The sequence below is a fragment of the Limulus polyphemus genome, unplaced genomic scaffold (genome assembly GCF_000517525.1).
Source record: "Limulus polyphemus unplaced genomic scaffold, Limulus_polyphemus-2.1.2 Scaffold267, whole genome shotgun sequence".
In the NCBI taxonomy this organism is placed as follows: Eukaryota; Metazoa; Arthropoda; class Merostomata; order Xiphosura; family Limulidae; genus Limulus; species Limulus polyphemus.
The window spans coordinates 428,807-448,316 of NW_013665877.1; the positions used below are offsets into that span (position 1 = coordinate 428,807).

At 31.7% G+C, this 19,510-nt stretch overlaps 1 protein-coding gene across 2 annotated transcripts; it reads left to right on the top strand.

Moving 5' to 3' along the window:
* Positions 1 to 6,030: 6,030 nt before the first annotated feature.
* LOC106456879 (lysosome-associated membrane glycoprotein 1-like) lies at positions 6,031 to 19,497 on the top strand. Of its 2 annotated transcripts, XR_001290663.2 has the most exons (6): positions 6,031 to 6,227; positions 7,773 to 8,038; positions 11,066 to 11,282; positions 13,230 to 13,400; positions 14,001 to 14,265; positions 19,392 to 19,497. XR_001290663.2 is itself a non-coding variant. In XM_013916248.2 (5 exons), the coding sequence occupies exons 1-5, from the start codon at positions 6,173 to 6,175 to the stop codon at positions 14,147 to 14,149; spliced, it is 858 nt and encodes a 285-aa protein (XP_013771702.1). In that variant the 5' UTR covers positions 6,031 to 6,172; the 3' UTR covers positions 14,150 to 16,471. The 2 variants fall into 2 exon arrangements, 1 of the variants encoding a protein (XP_013771702.1); XM_013916248.2 differs by lacking the exon at positions 19,392 to 19,497 and having other exon boundaries at positions 14,001 to 16,471.
* Positions 19,498 to 19,510: the final 13 nt, after the last annotated feature.

A 19,510-nucleotide genomic window follows, 5' to 3' on the forward strand; every position in this document is an offset into this window, starting at 1 on the left:
ATTAATGTTCATACGTAATTCGTAATATGCACAGGTCCGTCTAAATAATCATTAATACAAATCATAAAATCATAAAATACAAATATTGAATGGAAACTACATTATTTACAAAATTAAACTAGCAACTTAATCTCGTCACATCTTATATTCTAAAACGGTTAACCCTAACCCATCGTTATTATTTGTTATCTAAAATGTAAGTAAAATGCTAAGTACTTGGTATTACTAGTATCAAACTCGCCTTTCAAATTATAATCATAGTTAAAATTACGTACCTCACAGTAGTTAAATTTATATCAGAGTGATCCATTTGAATATCTTTATCGGTTGCCAAGGTAACGTAATCTTAATCCCAGTTTAGTATTTTCTAATCTTTGTTACTTCTATATTGTACTGGACGATTTATTCTCATACGGCTGGTTGTTATTGGGTCATCGTATGATCGTGGGAAAAGACAAACAATGGTGCAGCACGCAATACATCACCCTCGGAAACAAATAGAATGGCATGGTGATTTACAAGTATAAGCTGATCACGTGATCTGGCGTCTTACGAGGGATAACAAGTCAAAAGTCATTTGGAAGATCTGGCGAAAAGCGCTGTTACGTAAGGAAATAATAATAATACGGTAAACGTGGTGTAGTTTTTGGTCAACCAGCTTCCAACCAGTAGTTCAGCGGTAAGCTTGGGAGCTTATAGCGTTAAATTCGGGATTCGATCCCTGTGATAGGTACAGCGTTATCTAGCCCATTATGGAGATACGTGCTGAAAGCGAACAGAAAAACTAAGCGATATTTTTGTGGCAGGTTGAGAATAGGCACAAGAGAAAACTACTGAATACACTATCTGCGTTTGTCCACCACGAAGAATCCGGATTTTAACGTTGTAAGTCCGTAAACTTACCGCTGGCCAACCGGGAGACAAATAGATAAATACATTTGAGACTTAAGTTAATAGGTAATACAGTTTTCTTAAATCAGTTCAGACATATTCAGTGAGAAATAAGCTGGAAACATTATTAGATTTTCCCATACTAGGAAGGAAAAAAATGAGCATTTTGGAAACTAAACTGTAGGTATGTATATTCACTATCGAAACACCACGAGCCAAAATAACATTTAAAACGTTAATAAACTGCCAAACGAAAATTCAAATATATTTTTCCACACACACACTTGTCAATGCTTTGTAATAAACGCTGAAAAGTTCTTTTTTTTTCTTCTTCTACTTCTTTCTTTATGCTAGGTGAAGCATTATCTAAAATGGGGAACGCTTAATTTTTATAGCAATAATAATAATGATGATTCAGTATTCCGGTTTTGATTTGATTAAATGATCTGATTTTCTATTTATTTTTTGAGATTATGTTTACTTGTTAGTTTGTCGCTCTAGTGATAACGACCTTTACTACATTTAAGACTCAATCCCCTTAATCGAATGATGGGTTTGACTACTACTTTTATAACGCCTCAAGAGCTGAATGAGCGGACAGCGTTCAGCAACAAAACGTAGACTCAAAACTTGAAATTTCCGATTTGCAGCTCGGCATGTTAACTACTAGGTTAATTACTAGGTCCCACCTAGTCTGGCACTATAACACGATGAGGACCAAAATAATCGTCTGATTATTATTTTTACCTTCGAGATAAGAACATTAAATTGTGAGATCCCAGCGGGGAGGGAATTAATGTCAAAATAAAGATTGCAAAAGAAGGGGGCGCCTAATTCTTTCGGCAGATTTGGTTATCTTCGCCAATGAATAGCAATAATTACATTAACAACAGTCTCTAAATAGATGCCATCTTGAACCCTTGACTATCACCAAATTAACATGAACACATTACCAGAACAACCTTTAATGAGTCTCAAGATACATTACAGGAACTTCATCACAACAGGTTATATCTCTAAGCTACCAACAGATGGCTAAAAGTTTGGTTGAATTTCGCGAAAAGTTAAACGAGGGTTATCTCCGCTAGCCATCCTTAATTTAATAGTGAAAGACTAGAGGGAAGACAGCTAGTCATCACTACACCGCCAACTCTTGGGCTACTCTTTTACCAACGAATAAGAGGATTGACTGTTGCGTTATAACGCCCCCACGGCTGAAAGGACGAGCGTGTTTGCTGGGACGGGGATTCGAACCCGCAGAAAGTTACAAGACCTTGAGCCGAAATAATGAAAATAAAATCAATGTCTACTCATTTGAAATCTGATTAACAAATAGATTTGGTCATATCGGATTCCAGACTACTGCCCAATCACATTGAATAAGGAAAATAGACTTATTAATTCTGGGCTAGAAAAGACAAGATGATAAAGTTATCCATAAATAACGAGAGAGAGGGAGGGAGATTCGTTCTCGTATCCAAACATCACCACAAACAAACGCGTATTTCATATCAAACAAAGATAATCAGCAAACAGGTATTTCCTTTTAACAAACACAGTTGAAAATCTTTATTATATTCCATTTCTAACAAAACTTTGCCTGCTGGCTTCATCATTAAACCAGAGGGAATCCTTAATAACAGCGGCACTTGAAATTTTTTAGGCAGGATTAGAGTAAATATATCTATGAGACTGTTACGTTGCTGGTCGTTTGTTAATTTCCTGTGAAAATTCTTCCAGAGAAACTTCGGCGATACAAGTCCTTTCTTAAATAAAACTAGTTTATTCTTTCTCAATACAACTTTGCAATACACTTAATTTCCACAGTCACTTTAACTTCAACACACGCTATAATTCACAACGATTCACGCACTTTACTTACGATCACTACCGCACTTGACTCAATTGTCCGTCTCTGTCTCTGCCTGTCTGCAACTATTCTTGCCGTCACTTTATTTGCCGGCTTATATACTATAAAAGTGCACATCTAGATTACACTGGTCTCTTCGTGAATCTTCTAGATACTCATCACGTGTTACTAGAGTCACGTGACTTCCGTGTCGTAACAAGACCTTTGTTTTCATCTTTATTACCTATACTTTTATGCGCCAGCGTGAGGCGCGCATATACCCGATTCAATTTTATTGTTCATCAGGATCTCTAACAGCCTACCCTCAAATTGAAGTTCTTTTAGGCAGGATTAGACTAAATTAATCTATGAGACCTTGTGTGTGGTCAAATACATCAATCGAAAGAGTTTGATCTCCTGAGTTCAAAACTGTAATTAGATATCAAATCGGTCAAGAGATCATGGAGCTATGAGCTAAAAGTTTGTACTTGAAAAAACACATACAAAAAAAAAAACTCGGGCGTTCTATGAGCTGTTCAGCCGCGTCTAAAAACGATAATTTCAATTATGACATATTTTCATTTAACGTAATTTCAGTGAATGAACATGGCCCAAAATAATCCTACTTATTGGAAAATATAAAAATCTATTAGAAACTCAACAATTTAGATACAAAAGTCATGACAACGGCTTAATTTCTGGTAATATACGCTACTTCTTATAGCCAAACATGGCTCACAGAAACGAAAACAGCCGTACATAACATGTTACTTTACTTGTTGGGGGACGAAACATAGCTTCTTTTTTGTTTGTTTGTTTGTTTTTATGTGGCAGGTCTTTCTATTGAAATTCTTCCAGGGTCAACCTTGGGGGTCAACCGGGTGGGGGGGGGCGTTCAGAAGTAATTGTTTATAAAAATTATAAGTTTATATCGTTCGTGGGTTCGTTTTACTTAAAAACAAGGGTCATTATCGAACTTGTGGTCCTTCAGGGCGGCAGGGATCTAAAAATCAAATGCCTAGAGACTTATCTGTGAGGGAAACGGGAGTACCCCGAGAAAACCTACTTTAACTGATCAGGCGCCGAATAACCTACTTGACCAGTGCCCGATTGAAGGATTTTAGTTGGCTGGTTGTGGTTTTATCTTTGTTTGAGTCTTCGTCTTTGTTGGCGGAGGGGCGACGGAAGAAGGAGAAGCTAAAGCAGGGATCTTCTGTAACGACGGAGAGTTGGAGGAGGTGTCGATCTGCAGAGAGGGCTAGCAAGTCAGATGGGAAGAGTAGAGAGTTCGGAAAAGACGGGTGTTATCTGTAGGAATATTAGTGGACTGGGGAATCAGCTGGGTGTGGGTGGCTTTCCTTCTCTTGTAGGGCTTGGTTTGAGTGGACTCAGCGGTTATCGTTGTAGGTTCCGTCATGGTTGACATATTCTTAGTTTCCGGGGGTTCTTGGTTGCATTGGTTCATGGTTGGGGTTAATTTCTAGATTTGGGGTGTCTGGATGAAAATTGGTGGTGTAGTGCGTGGTAAAGCAGAGACTTTTGTTTTTGGGTGTTACTATCTGGTGATGGGTGCAGGGAAAGGCTGGACTAGACGAGGAGGGTATTTACTGTATGGCTTTTCGGCTTTATAGTGAAATGAGCATCATGTGTGAGTATGTGGTCGGCGGCTTGTTGCGACGTGGTAACTATTTTGATTAACTGTGTCGCCTTTCCTGTATTCCTTGAGCGGATTCAGTGCACTTCGTATAATTTAATGTTTAGTTTGTTCTCTTTTGTTTTCTGGATATCTTCATGACTAATTGATTGGTCTACACCTATTTAAAAAAAACAACAGAGAAGTGGTTGGATTGACTTGGGGTGGGGGCTGCATGAGACGTGTGGATTAGAGTTCCATGGTAGGTAGAGGAAGGTGAAGTCGTTGTGGGTGACGGGTTGAAGAAATATTTCTTACCATCGTAGAAACATGGTCTTCGTGGGGTCAATTGATTGATACCCCCGGGTTTAAAGCCGCCGATAAATTCGATGAATCGGCGCAGTGAAAAGTTTAGGGGGTAACCCGTCAAGGTTTACTGGAGAGACGGGTGAAGTTGCGGGGGGGGGGGAGGTTTTCTAAGTTCGGGGCGGGCATGGCGTCGTACACGTACTACTACTATCTCGGAGGTTTCTCAGCTTTGAGCTTTTTAAATATAGCGTTAAACCGAATGATAATGTTTTATAATAATACTCACTTTTTGTCTCTCCTGAAAATACGCGTGCACCTTACTATTCTAAATTCGCATACGCGCGAACTTCAGCAGAAGTAAATATAATGTATTAAAAATTTGGTACAACACAGCAAAAGTTTTTAAAAAGGTCTAACGTTAAGTCGTAGAATAACATTATAAATTTAATTACTGATGATATTAAATACGGTAAAATTTAGTCCTATCAAAGTAAAGGATAAAATGTACACAAGTTAGCGTTAGTTCATCTCTTTATCGAATATAGGTCGTACTTAATAAAGGCTTAACTAATATTAGGCCTAAGACAAGTATCTGCTATTATAATTATTTTGTATTATACTAGAAATCCTGTATTTAAAGAAGTACTGTTGTAGTAAAATACTAATTTGATCGCAAATGCTTTGCGGGTCCCTACTGTTAATAATAGCAGACCCATGAGAATGTTGTATTTTTTTCACCCATACTCTCAATCCCCGTTCATAGATGGCGATAATTTCTCAAATTATCCAATTATTTTGAAGTATAGGCCGTTGCGCACCACTAATACTCTATATACTTTAGGTGTTTGAATAACATGTGACTATATACCGTCATAATTAATTATTCTATTTTATTCACAGATTCACTATTTTCTTCACCGAAATTTACATGTTTTGTTTAAAAAAAAGACAAATTCATTACTGTGTATACTCACAACCCTCACATCCAAAGGATCTAATCAAATTACTTTTAATAATTCACGAAATCTATATAATTAGATTTGATTTCCTAATACGTTATTATTATAAAAAAAAGAACTTTGACAGCACTCACTTTCTATGTTGTGTAAACGTTATTTTACGATCTATGTTGGGCCTGCTGTTTGTAAGATACTGACAAATGTAAATAATAAAAATTACATTAAGAGTTAGTAAAATAAATGGGTTAAATACATAATACTTTGGAGTTTTTTTCTTATTTGTTGTATTACAATAATAAAACAAAGACAATTTTATATATTATTTGCATCTCAATAACGATGGAGCAAGCTCAATAAAAAGAAGAGCAGCACGTGATTTTAATCTTTCTTGCAATTGCATCACAATCATTGTTCGATTAGGTATTTAAGAGTTTGTACGGGCTATTTTGTTTAGTAGCGTAGGACGTTGATGTTAATTGTGTATTAAGCAATATATCTTCAAACTGTGTTTGAGTAACTGTAACTACGAGAATGAAAATATTTGGAATAATCTTTTTGTTCTTGCTTTCAGTCACATCTACGAAAGGTAATTTGCAGTTGTAATCTGCTATAACAGTCTAAGTAAATTGTTTTAATTAATCGTTAGAAAGAGTGTAGTATTACTAATACTATACACTATAGTATAAATAATATAAACTAAAATTTATGCTACAGTAATAGTAGTACAAACTCTTTCTAAAGATTAATTAATGTAATAGTAGTACTTGTTAATAATATAGTAATAAGACTGAAACAAAAACGGCAAATTGTTTTATAATTTGTAGTAGTCAAAGAAACGTGATGGTTTATTATAAGTTATGTTCTAAAGTTGATTTGCAATACAATATTAAGCCATAATTTTTCTTTTATCTTGAGGTTATTACCTACATCAAAGAATCTAAAGTCTAAGACTTCAGTAAAATAAATGTATAAAATAAATTGGGCCTATCCTATCACACATTCAGATTTTCTAAAATTGGTGTTTTTAATGTAGACATTCATATTGTTTGCCATTAGATAATTATTGGTATGGTTTAGTAACCTAGCTTTCCGAAGTTAAAGAAATTACTCGAGTTATGCAGAACGCATTAAATTAGGATTAGTATAGATTTGCAACTGCAAGTTAGTAGTAGTGGCTGGTTACTGAGTGAGTGAAACTCTCAATCAGTTACTGTTTGTCAGTCATCCCAGTTTTGTGAATATTGAGTATGTTTCGATGAAGAAAGATATGAGAGTAACATAATTTATTTTGTTGTTATTTGATGGAATGGACTTTGCACTATCTTTAAAGAATAATACTTAATAAAAACTATTTCATAGCATAATATTGACTTTCATAAAACTAAAGTAGATATGTGTATACCCTAGGAATGTAATACTTTGTAAGTTAACTTTTTAAATCCCTTGCACAAAAGACTTAACATCAGCTTTCACATTGAGCGGAGCAGTACAATGGAATTTTTGTGATTTGAAATTTGTTTAGATAAAATATATGAATATAAAATGTATAGTCTTTCCCAGGATCTTTTTATTAACCCCATCTCTGTAATTTTGTTTTACTTCGGTAGTTGAATTTAATATTTTAAGTCGTAAAAATGCATAAATGCCTTGGTGTACTTAACTTCTGAAATTGTGAATTTAAGATAATCAGTCCCACCCCCCCAGTTTATTAAGGATATCCTGCCTTATTGTTATTCCAAAGTTGTAGAATTTTAACTCTTGTAAACTTGTATTAGTTTCAGTTAATAAGAGGAATAGTTTATGTTAATCACTTATTCAGCTTGGAAAATGGTCACTTTTAGTTATACAGTTTCCCTAAACTTAAATTTGTCCATACTGTTATTCTACTTTTGCACATAACTTTTAAGAAAAGCTTAACTATTTGGCTCTTTTACTGGGGCCAGCTGTTTCACAATGATTATCTTTAATGTGAGATTTGTTTTTTTGTTCTTTTCCATTATTGCATAACTACTGTTAATCACAAAACTGAACTATACAAAGTGTTTATTTTTCTTGGATACAAATATTTAATTTTGTTTTATGCTTTAAGCTTCACCGTAACTCTGCATCTTTCTTTCTTCTTTTTTTGTAGCTCAGGAAACTATAGCTACCGATATTAATATAGATGCTGCTAATGAAACAACAAATGCTTCTTCTTCGCAACCATCACCTGTAACTGTCACTCCATCTAGTAGTACCATAGTCAATCCTACAACACTTACTAAAATTACCAGTGAGTCTTCTACTCAACCATCAACTGTTCTGCACAAGTGGTTGGTGGAAGATGGAAATAAAACTTGTATTATCATGACCATGAATGCCACTTTTAGCATCAAGTACAATAAGACAGGTAACAAAGTGAGTATCTCTTTTAATGAAAGCTCCTTACTGTAGTATGATTTATGGATTTTTTGATTTTTTTTTTTAAATTGTACTAAGTAACAGTTGTCTTTTGATAGGTTTAAACAATTGTTTGTAAATGAAGCAACATGGTTAACAACATTGGGAAATTGTTTACTAATTTACTAAACCATCTCCCCCTCAGAATAAAATAATAAAAAAAAAAAAAAAGTGTTTGAGCACATGTCAATATATATTTCTGCAATTTACTGTGCTAGAACACCTGAGCAATATATATATAAAACTTGGTATTATGGATAGTGGACAACACAAGAAACTTCCAATAATGAAATCTTGTGCACGAATCAATGTGAAGGTTATATTTTTTTACATGGTAGCTTTAACTTATGATCTAAAAACACAACTAGCATCAAGTGACAGTGTAATTATATGTCTGTTTTGTAATACAAAACTGCCCACACTGTGTATGTAGAAGAAAGTCAGAACAGTGGAAAGCACTTTAGATATTTTTAAAAACTAAGACTAGTTGGACTTCTGTTACAAGTTGTGCCATCTCTTTTGAAACACAGAATGGGGGGGGGAAAAAAAAAATTTATAGCAAAGAGTAACAAAAATTACATTTGTTTAATTTTTTTTTTTTTATGCACTACCCACAAAAATACAATACGCCAACAAGAACACAAACCTGTCAATGAACTTTGGGATAAAATTGGGCTTATTTTATATTTACCAATGAATTATTACAGAAATATGGTGTACAGAAGTCAAGATCATGTACTATTAGCATTAATTTACAAAAATTAGCTGTTAATGCAATGCGTATGATTCTGACCTAGCATTCAAAAAAAAGTATTAACAACTTGGAGTGAAAATTGATATGTTTTTCAACAAATAAGTCTGGTAACTTCATGGATGTGTTCCATACACTGTTTAAACTTTCTGAATCTGCTGTATTCAAATATATAGTTTGGTAACATTTCAGTTGGGAATTATAAACAATTAAGGAAATGGGGGTTTTTGAAGTCTCGTGTGCACATCAATTCCTCCTCTTTTTCTGATTTTTCAAATCAAATTTTGTTACTTTTCATTATTGTTTGAGGTTGGAAACTTTGTTTTTGATCTTCTGATCTGGCATTAGGCTACTATTGTCCTTACCAGCTACTAGACCTATTTGAGTGCCATCACACCATATTTGGGATTTTTACAGATGGACTTCTCAAAAGGGGCTGTCAAAGTCCATTGTGATCACATTCAGGGGGTGCACAGGTTGCAAGTTGAATGTTTCTGAACCTTACACATGCAAAGTAATCAGGGGTAATAATAAAGATTGGTGACAATATGCTAAAGAGTAGCAAAGTTCTGGTCAAATTTAGTGGATCTTGGAGCTATTTCAAGATCTACTGAACTCTGGTCTGAAAAACGGATGGAAACTGGTTAAGAAGGGTAATGCAGACCTGCTGGTTATACAATGGGTATAGTCATTAAATACAAGGTTTCTGCTGATGATATGGCCAACCATAGCTTAATCAATTTTTGTTCAATTTGAAAAGTGTAATAATGTGTAAAAATTACCAAAAACTAGATAAAACCTGGATTTGTGTACAATTCTTGTCACTAAGGTGCTTTTGGTTGAGGGAGAGATTGTGTTAACTGCATGTAAAGTCCAAAATTTAATCCAAATATGTGCAAAGAAAAGAAAAAACTGAAAACTAAGTGTCAAAAAACCTAATCATAAGCATGTTAGCTTTAAAAAAAAAAAATTAAAAAAATTGACAATCGTCATTCTTCAATTACTGTAACATGAGAGAATTTACTGTGCAACAGATAAAATAAAAAAATAAATTGGAGGGCCAGATGCAGGTGATTAAACATCCATAACCTAACTATACATTCAATTATGGCTAAGCACTTTCCCAGTAATAAAAATCGAAGAATGAATAAAACCTGTAAATTTATGCTTTGTAAACAGAAATTAATGATGGCAACAAAATTAACTAAAACTTTATCTCCTGATCACTTTGTCACACTTTTTCTTGCATGTCACATCTCTTTACAATAACATATTATCAAGCTGGATTTCATTACTACTTGTACGGTGACATCAGTATACACAATTATAAATATCTGTGACTAGATACAGTAGTTAACAAGTACCAACAGTACATGCATCAAACTTTTTAAGATTAGCTGATAACTAGTAACATGATAAATATAAATTTGGAATAAGAATGACAGCAGCTCTGACAATAAATTCCACAATTATGCACCTTTTAATTACAAAAATAAAACTTTAGAAATACTCCATTTTCTAAGCATTTGTAACCATGTGCTACATACAGCAAAAACATGTAGTTTAGGCACTTCTAAGACCTTCTTGTATAGTTTAATTGCTCTTACCATAGAGATGAAATAGCCACATTTCCTGAAGTTGTAGAGATAGATGAGCTCGTACTATGAAGTTACTTTGCTCAAACAGCAATTATGAGTACTGGTGGTTATTATCAGATTACATATCAATATTTGAAACATCACCTTGTACGTGAGTAGGCATATAAGTATCTTAGTTAGTGTATAACTTTGTTTGAAGACAAGGCTGCTACTATTCCAGTGTTTTTTTTGTTTTTTTTCTCTCTCTCTTAAATTAGAGTGAAGATTATGTAAAAATTCTCTCCCCTAAGGAATGGCAATGATTATACAAAATAGGCTCTTATTTTTACTTAACTTAGTTTTCAAATACTTATAACATTTTGTTCGGTGTGTTTTCTGTAGGAACTAAACATCTTGAACCAATCCTGAGAATTGACTTTTCACTTGTTAAGTTCAGTAACATTATCAACCTTCTTTGTGAATACATAGACATTAGCATTTGAATTTTCAAATTAATATATAGTCAGATTTTTAAATTTAAAACCATGATTTTTTTTATATGTGTCCAATGAAAAAAAAATTGAATGTCCATGTTGAGTGTAATAGTTATCATGTGATTACAAATGTATGTGTGACAAATAATTTTGATATTTTTAGGTTGGAACTGGCAAGATAAATGTGCCTCAAACAGCAACAGTTGACCAGAGTCGGAGTACATGCGGCTTAAATAATCGCACTCAGGTTATTAGGCTGGTATTTAACACAAGTTCCTTGATGATGATATTTACCAAAAGTAATACAAACATCTCGGTGACTGAGATACAGTTGAACTATACTATGGATAATTCTACTTTTCCTAATGCTATTGAAATAGGTAAGCACATATTGTTAATTTTGGAAACCTGTAAGATTAGGACATCTTATCTGAATAAAGCTAGAAACCTTTAAGCTACTTGAAAGTGAAATAAAATGTGCCTAACTGAAAATAAATACCAAAGAAACTGTTTTATCTAAATATTTATGCAATCCACCTCACTGGCACTAAACAGTTTTCTCAAAGTTAAAGCATACGTTATTAATAAAATGTAAGAAGAAACTAAACATTGCAAAAGCTAAAGTTTCTGGTTTTCTTGTTTTTGAAACCTATGGCAATATACATGTATCGTGTCTGAACCAATGGTTGCTCCTGCACATCCTAGATGATGGTTAAAAATTATTTTTGTGTTTTCTCTAATTCAGAATTTCATTCCTTAACCCCTTTCTCAGTAGGCTCATGCAATTTGCAGAAATTGAATTGCAAATTTCACTTTTTTTTTTTAATAAAGAAATAAATGTACAGTAACTCTTGAGATTTCTTAATGCATCCATTCAAAAACTGGTAAGATTTGTTGAATATTGTTAGTATCTTGTACACAAACAATGACATTATTATAATTAAATGTTTCTACTAAAAGAATTTTTTCTGTTGTAGTTACTTGCATTCAAACTAACAAATAGTACAAGGTGATTTTTTTATTTTAAGTATTTAAAAAAGTCTTTTTCGTATTTCATTTCCATAATCTCTAGAACCTCCTAAAAGGATAAAAACAAAAAATTAATGTAAATATTTTTTTTTTCTACCATATCACTAACTCTAGCTATTATCATCAACATACAATAAAATAATTAAAATTAGGAAATAGAAAAAAAAATGCATACCTTTTAACTTTTGTAGAATATTTTTTTAAATATTTTCCTTTTTGTTAAATCTGTAATTTTGGGTTTTCCTTTTCACATGTAGTTAATGTTTAATGTTTTTTTACTTTCTCATTCTTTACCACTTATTCATCTTGACACAAGTCAACAGTGCCCTAAAGGCATATTAGTTTCTTTGGGAAACCTTTGCAACCCTTTGTCAAATTTTTTGTTCAGCTCTTAATATTGTAAGCTTTGAAAACAGACACAAAGTATGATGTATACTTAAAACATTTAAGCCTTTTATTTATGCATTTTAAAATGTAACTAATACATAATTAACTAAAATATAGTAGTAAGGCCTAAGTACAACTTAAACTGTATCTCTAACTATAACATTTAGTAAAACAACAGCAAGTCCTATAGTCTAAGCAGTCAACAATACTAGTCCGTTACATGTAATCTGTGACAACTGCACACCAATTTTAAAATACCCATAGTTAGATTATAGTGTAAAATGATCTTTCTAATGGCTGTAAAGGTCAAACATGGCACATTTCAGGGTTTGAAAGAATTTATTACTTTTTTGTTTTTCAATTGTATTCATTCAGAGAACTTTGAAATGAACAAGAGTCAAAAGGTTATGTAAGTAACTTATTGAGTAGACATACCTCTACTTAACTACCATTGTATTATTGAAGATGCAAGAGAACCAAAGTAGAGCATTTTCATAGCTCATTGGTCACATGACAATACTTAAGTTTTAGTTAGTAGTAGTAGTATTTTTTTCTTTTTTAAATAAAGAACTTAACTTGGATAAAATAAAACTTTGAATCATAACATATTTTATAATAATGATTTCATTCACATACATTGACAGGTAATGGTGTTTAATTAAATTTTGAATGTAACACGGTGACTTGTGCAGAAAAATGTTAAAGGGGGACTCCATTGTGAAAGGGTTAATTATTCATAAACTTTTTTACTGAATTCTTGTTGCATGTGCTTTATCTCCATACCAAAAGCCTTAAATAGGTTTTGTTTGCTATAATTTTGGAGGATTTCTTTAGTTATAGCTTTTGATTTTGGGAACTTGCATATGAGAAGGGGATGTTTTAGTAATGTATTCTTTTCCTTTATAAAACAGGTAAGAACAGTAGTGTTTTGGTCAAAGGATGGTTTTTTGCAGTAGATCTAGACAAGCACTATCGTTGTAAGATAGCTGCCGACATCAATTTTAATGCTAATGTGACCATGGAAGTATCCAATGTTGAGATTGAAGCATTCAGGACAGATAACAGCACTGATTTCAAAAACAGTAAGTTTTTTTTTATTTATTATTATTAACAAGCTTGCATCATAATCAGCATTTTTAGGTTGTTTCATGTCAATCATGTAGCAGTTTCCTCGTAACTTGTCCCACTGATTAATAATTAAACTGTCTTACTAATCATGACAATGAACTTGTCGATTACTTACTAATTGTTTATCAAAGCTGTTTTTGATAATTCTAACAAATGTCAAACTGAATTTTTTCCCTATTTAACTGGTCTTCTTATGCTGGTTCTTCATGAAAATTTAAGCTTTTGAATAGATAAAAGGTTTTATTTTTGTTAATAATTACTAGTGAATTCCTAGCCTTTAAATCTATACAAAATCTTTAAATGGCAGTCTTTCCATATCTTATAAGACAAACGGGTTATTGGATAACTCATTTGCCCAATTTATATTATAATTTCAATACTGTAAGTGCATAGCATACTTAACATAACTTGGTCATACTAAGTTTTCTTCTTCTTAAAGTAATTGAAGGTTTTATACCAATAAAACTTGGATTTTTTTTTTTATGCGTATTACAATTATCTTGATTTTGACTTGCAACATAGAAACTTAATTTTGGTACTTTTACTTCCCTAAGCTGTGTGGGAATGTGCAGCTGATGATAAAGTCAGTGATATTGTCCCTATTGCTGTTGGCTGTGCTCTGGCTGGACTAGTTATTATTGTTCTCATTGCCTACTTGGTTGGACGTCGCCGCAGCCGTAAGAAGGAATACCAGTCTATGTAAACAACGTGTAATAGATTTTTACTTTGCAACTGTATCTCCAGGAATATACATTTGAAAATATACTTTTATTATTACCCAAATATGTTTAATTCAAAAATCCAACCTAATTTGTTATGGTAAGTGTTTTGACTCCATTTCCTACACATTCACTTTACATGTTCAACATGAATGTTTTGATATTTTTATTTAAACATTTTTAGCATAACTTTTTAGTGTATCTTTCAAATATGTATCCTTAATTGAGGGTGAATTGGATATTTTTAATCGGTAATTAAACATATCAACTCCATAACTTTTCTATTAATCATAATTATGTATCTTAAAAAATAGTGTTTTATTCCTAACATGATCAACTTGCTGTATTCAATCTGATGTATCCTTAAGTTCCTGACAGTTGGAGTTTAATATAACTGTGATAGAATAGTATGAATTTTTTTTTTTTACTACAATAAAGTCTTGACCCTATACATATATAAAAGTTGCATGTACATATTGGTTTGTTGTATATTTTTTTATCTCATAACTTTTGTTATCTTTGAAAGAAATTAAAAAAAAAAAACTTTCATGGATTGACCACGTAAAGTAATTGTGTATTTAATTCTTTTGGACAAACCATGGATTTCAGTGTAGTTATTTATATAGTATTTGAGAGTTAAAACAGCATTGATTGGCAAGCAAAGTTTTTAATATTGAATTAATAAAGTTATTACTAACAGTAACATGATTGGATATGTTTTTTTGCTTGACTAAGCAAGGCCTCTTGGCTCTACGTGAATATCTAATACATTGCTCTGATGTACTGCTCATTTAAATCTTCCTGTTACTGTGTAAGTACATGCTACAGTGTTGTTGAAGATTAATAGAATGGTTGCACTGAAACAAATTATTTGTGCATGCTAAACGTTAAAGGGTTGAAGTAAGTAGTTTAAGTTTGCGAGACTCTTCAAAACTGCATCCATGAACTATATAGTCTAATAGTAAGTATTCTATTTCTAGTTTAATTTAACTTTTATAAGAAATGACTTTCATAATGTTCTTGTTGTAAATCTCTTTGAAATTTCTTATCATGAACAAAACTCTTTGTATCCGGTTTCATTGATTTTTAAATTGTATAATGGAAACCTGTAATGCAAACATAACCTTAAGATAAAAGATTATATAATATAACTTCCAGTTGCAGTCTGTGGTGTTGATAGTCTAATTATTACAGCTAAACGAAGATTATACTAGATGACTACAGCATTTTGAATTCATTATTAATGATTAAACAGATCTTTCCTTACAGTACTTTTAATGACCAAAATAATTACACTAAACGTATTTCAAACTAAATAGAAAGGGGAGGAAGCACAAAGTAAAATTTATAATAATTATAAGACATCTGCAATCATTTTCAATTTCTTACTCCAAACAAAACTATAGGGATTTAAATTTGAGGATATATAACAAACTTCAATGATGCTATCTTTTTAAATCAAGAGAATCTTTGATCCCATAAAATAGTTTAGTCATGATTTTAAGTGCAAAACAATGCTAGGGATCTAGTATACCTTTGTTGGGGGTAGTTATCTACTACTTCAGTAATAAAAACAAACTGCTATAATCAATACCACAATTACATTATATACATTCTTTAATTTATCTTAACTTGGTGTCTGTATCAAAATGGTATTAGGGAACCCTGAGCTGGATCATTTCCACCATCTGGTTATACTTGCATTTTATGTTTGGATTCCCTGCCTTATATACTACTTTCTCATATTCCCCATAACCTTCACGATGTATATCTTGGACAGCTGCTATTTCATTGTACAGTGTATCGTTAACCCAATTTTTTAACTTGTTACTACCAACCATTCTAAGTTTCTTTCCAGTTATATTAATATTCATAATTTTTGGGAGTGAACCTTGCACCAAGTTTAAATATTCTAACTCTACAATTTTTTTAAATAAAATGTCACCAATGTAGTTGTATTAGTGCTATTTCTGCACTACAAAGAAAAGGTTTTTATATTAAATTTGATAATACAACAATTATTTATATACATACCCATATTATCTTGTAACTAGACACTTTTGTCCTGTGTACGTAACTTGAATGTTTCTGTAACCGTTAACCTTTTGTTTGAGCTAAGGCTGGTATGTACTCAAGATACAGTGGTACAGCAACAGTTATGTAAAAACTAAAGCTTTATTGTTGAACATTAATATAGGAAAAGTCACTATTTATTTCAGAACTAATGAAAACAGTAGACATTATGAAATTTTAACAGGTAATGATCTGATGTAGATAGAAAAGTTTAATAAAAGATTTAAATATTACCCTAAAAGTACTTATTTGAAGTAAAAAGTTTTGTATATTGTTATTGATTTCTTAGAATTTGGGAGGATGTACTTTTATCTAATAACGTCTATGCATATACTGAGTTGGAGAAACCAAAATTTCCACTGCAAAAAACATCCTGTGGAATTAGTAAATCATGGATTTCTGTATGTTTAATAAATTAAGAATTATCCTAGTTAAGCTATACAAAACATTAAATCACCTCTGTAAGCATGTCCAGTTTCAAAATTTGTGGTCATTGTTTAGAAGAGTAGCCAATAATTAAAAAAACAGAATGCACTAAAAATTACCATTACTGAGGAGGTAAATACGTAACTTTTTCTACATCCAATCATCAGTACTAATAAGCTCCATTGTAGCAGTGTATATTTATGCATTAAGTGGCATGATACCATGTGATGTAATTTACTGGAGCTCTGACAGAATATAAATAGTATGATGCCACTTCAAAAAATGTATCACTGCAGTCAATAGTGATTTGCTGCCAACCCTTAACCTGTAAGGTGCCATAATAAACATTGATCAATATATTTCTCGCATAACAATAGAAATATGTAAAAAAAAAAAATCGTTGTTTACTGTCGGCCCTGCTATAATATTAACATTGCCCATGAAGTTAGAAATAATTAGTCCTGGTAAAGAAAAAAAAAAAACCAGAAATGAGAAACTAATTCATCAACATCGAGAGCACTGATGATAAACCAGACAAACACATTTCACAATTTTTTTTTAACAAAGTAAAAAGAAATTGATATTGAAGTTATTTGGTATTACAACAGCACCAGTTGTTTTTCTGTTGTGCTGTACATAAACTAAGAGAATTGAAACTTTACTCCCAAAATTAGAAATTTTCATATGTACTTGAAAGTATAATTACTGTCAAGTGTTGTAAAAGTTCTAAACTACGGAATTCAAGGTCCCTATTACACTTTTAGAAGTAAACTGAAAATTAGCGTGCATATTTATATTAAAAGGAAATACCGTGTTTTTAAATCCAAGACTGACCAATTTAAAATAATCATATGAAGAAATACAATTTTATAAAACAATTTCTATAAGGACTCCATCACTTCCAAAATATTATAATGAATAAAATCAGTTTTGGATCAGATAGGCAAAATAAACTTTTTTTGGTTTAATAAAGGCTAATTGGAAGTTGTTTCACAACTAAATCCTTCTGTATCTACAACATCTAACTTATGGCAACAAAACTTGGTTCTTTATTATGTTTATTAACATGTACAACTGTAAATTAAGTTGAGAACACCACAAAATTTGGACAGTCTAGACTAATTTAAAATTGCTCTGCATCACCAAGTGGAATTCATAGTTGATATAATAATAAAAAAAAAAATATATATATATAGTTACTTTTAGAATGTTCCATGGCTCTTTGTTCTCTTGGCCTATAATGTTTCTTTTTTTATATAGAAACAAAATCAAACCTGCATGGTTGCTGACAGTTGTCTCAATTACACACAAAAAAATTGCCTTTTTACATAGCTCACTGTTGAAACTAGGGCTAAGTAACTTATCCATTTTCAAACAAATTATTAAATTTAGCAATTTCTATAACTAGAAATACATTCCTAAGAAATGTTATATTGTTTGAAAGGGTTTCTCCACACTAGTCAGTTTAAGATGGTCTTAAGATTATAGAACATTTTCTGTAGATGTTAAACTACATGGAACTTCACTGTATTAGGTAAACAAACATAGATATAAAAGATGATCTTTCAACACTAATCTAATATTACTAAATATTCTTTAGCTATAAAAATGGCAATATATATATATATAAACTCCTTTTTTTTCTATATACATCAACTCCATAACAGTAGATGACTTTACATGATGTTAATTTATTTTTTAAATATAATCGCAAGTAAATTCTTGATACGAAGGAGTAATGTTCACAATACGACGAGATAACTAAAATATAACTGGTCATCTAGTAGTAAAAGTTCCACTACATCGTTGATAGTAAAAGTTATATTGTGGTAAATTTCAAGTTTTTATATTTTAAGTTTCATTTTTTAATCTCTAGGATAAAAGCTTCACGGTAGCATAACAAGTTATTCAAATAAAAGTGCATTCATTTGAAATCTGTTCATCAACAGAGGATCTATAGAAGAGAAAACAGTTACACTGATGAAGTCTAAAACTAATTCAACATGTTGCACTGCTAAGATTTATTCTAAATTCAGCAGTACCACACTTAAATGTGTAAGCTTTAAAGAAAACTAAATTTCTCTTAATGTTTGTTTTTTTCAAAGCATCGATGTAATTTTATGACAATTAATTAACTTCCATAAAATCTTAGACTTCTGATTAATCAATACACTGTAGTGAAAGAGAAGAAACAACCTTCTACCAGTGTTAGTGAACAACATTTTTGCATATAAAATACTGATTTTATTTTACATATACACTTTATAACTTTTTACATATCTTTTAACATTTTTCATATCCTTGTATTGTATAAGAAATATGGAGCAGTTATTATATCAAATCTAGCAAAACTAACTCTATTTGTAAAACACGACTTGTGTGACTACATAATAATCTTTATACACTTATCTGAACTTCTCACACAGAAACTTACATCAATAGATGTTACTAAAAGGTTTTTTTTTTACATATTTTTGCACAGATCTTCAAAACCAAATCATCATAAACTGGCTAAATGAACCACTTCACTTTTCTTCATTGTGATATGTAGTTAACAGTAAAATCTTAACTCTGCACAACTCTAGACTGTGCTGTCAATGGTTTTTATGAATTACACAATAAAATAGGCAGAACAATGTAACCTAAATCAACTCAAGATAAAACTATATTTATTAAACAATTCTAGTTCTAACTATGTATTTTTACACTCTTCTTTTTATATTTCAGGCTGGATTATAAGAAACTTAAGAAAAACACCACAGTGAGAACCTGCATTTTGTTCCTGTATACAATCATATACACATTTTAATTATGATTCTCCTATGTAAAAATACGCAATTTAAAAA

What these genes read in the sequence shown, in the direction of transcription:
- LOC106456879 (XM_013916248.2), top strand. Translation starts at nt 6,173, where the DNA reads ATGAAAATATTTGGAATAATCTTTTTGTTCTTGCTTTCAGTCACATCT. An exon ending in TTCAGTCACATCTACGAAAG is followed by an intron (nt 6,228 to 7,772) that starts GTAATTTGCAGT and finishes CTTTTTTTGTAG; the next exon opens with CTCAGGAAACTATAGCTACC. An exon ending in CAGCACTGATTTCAAAAACA is followed by an intron (nt 13,401 to 14,000) that starts GTAAGTTTTTTT and finishes TACTTCCCTAAG; the next exon opens with CTGTGTGGGAATGTGCAGCT.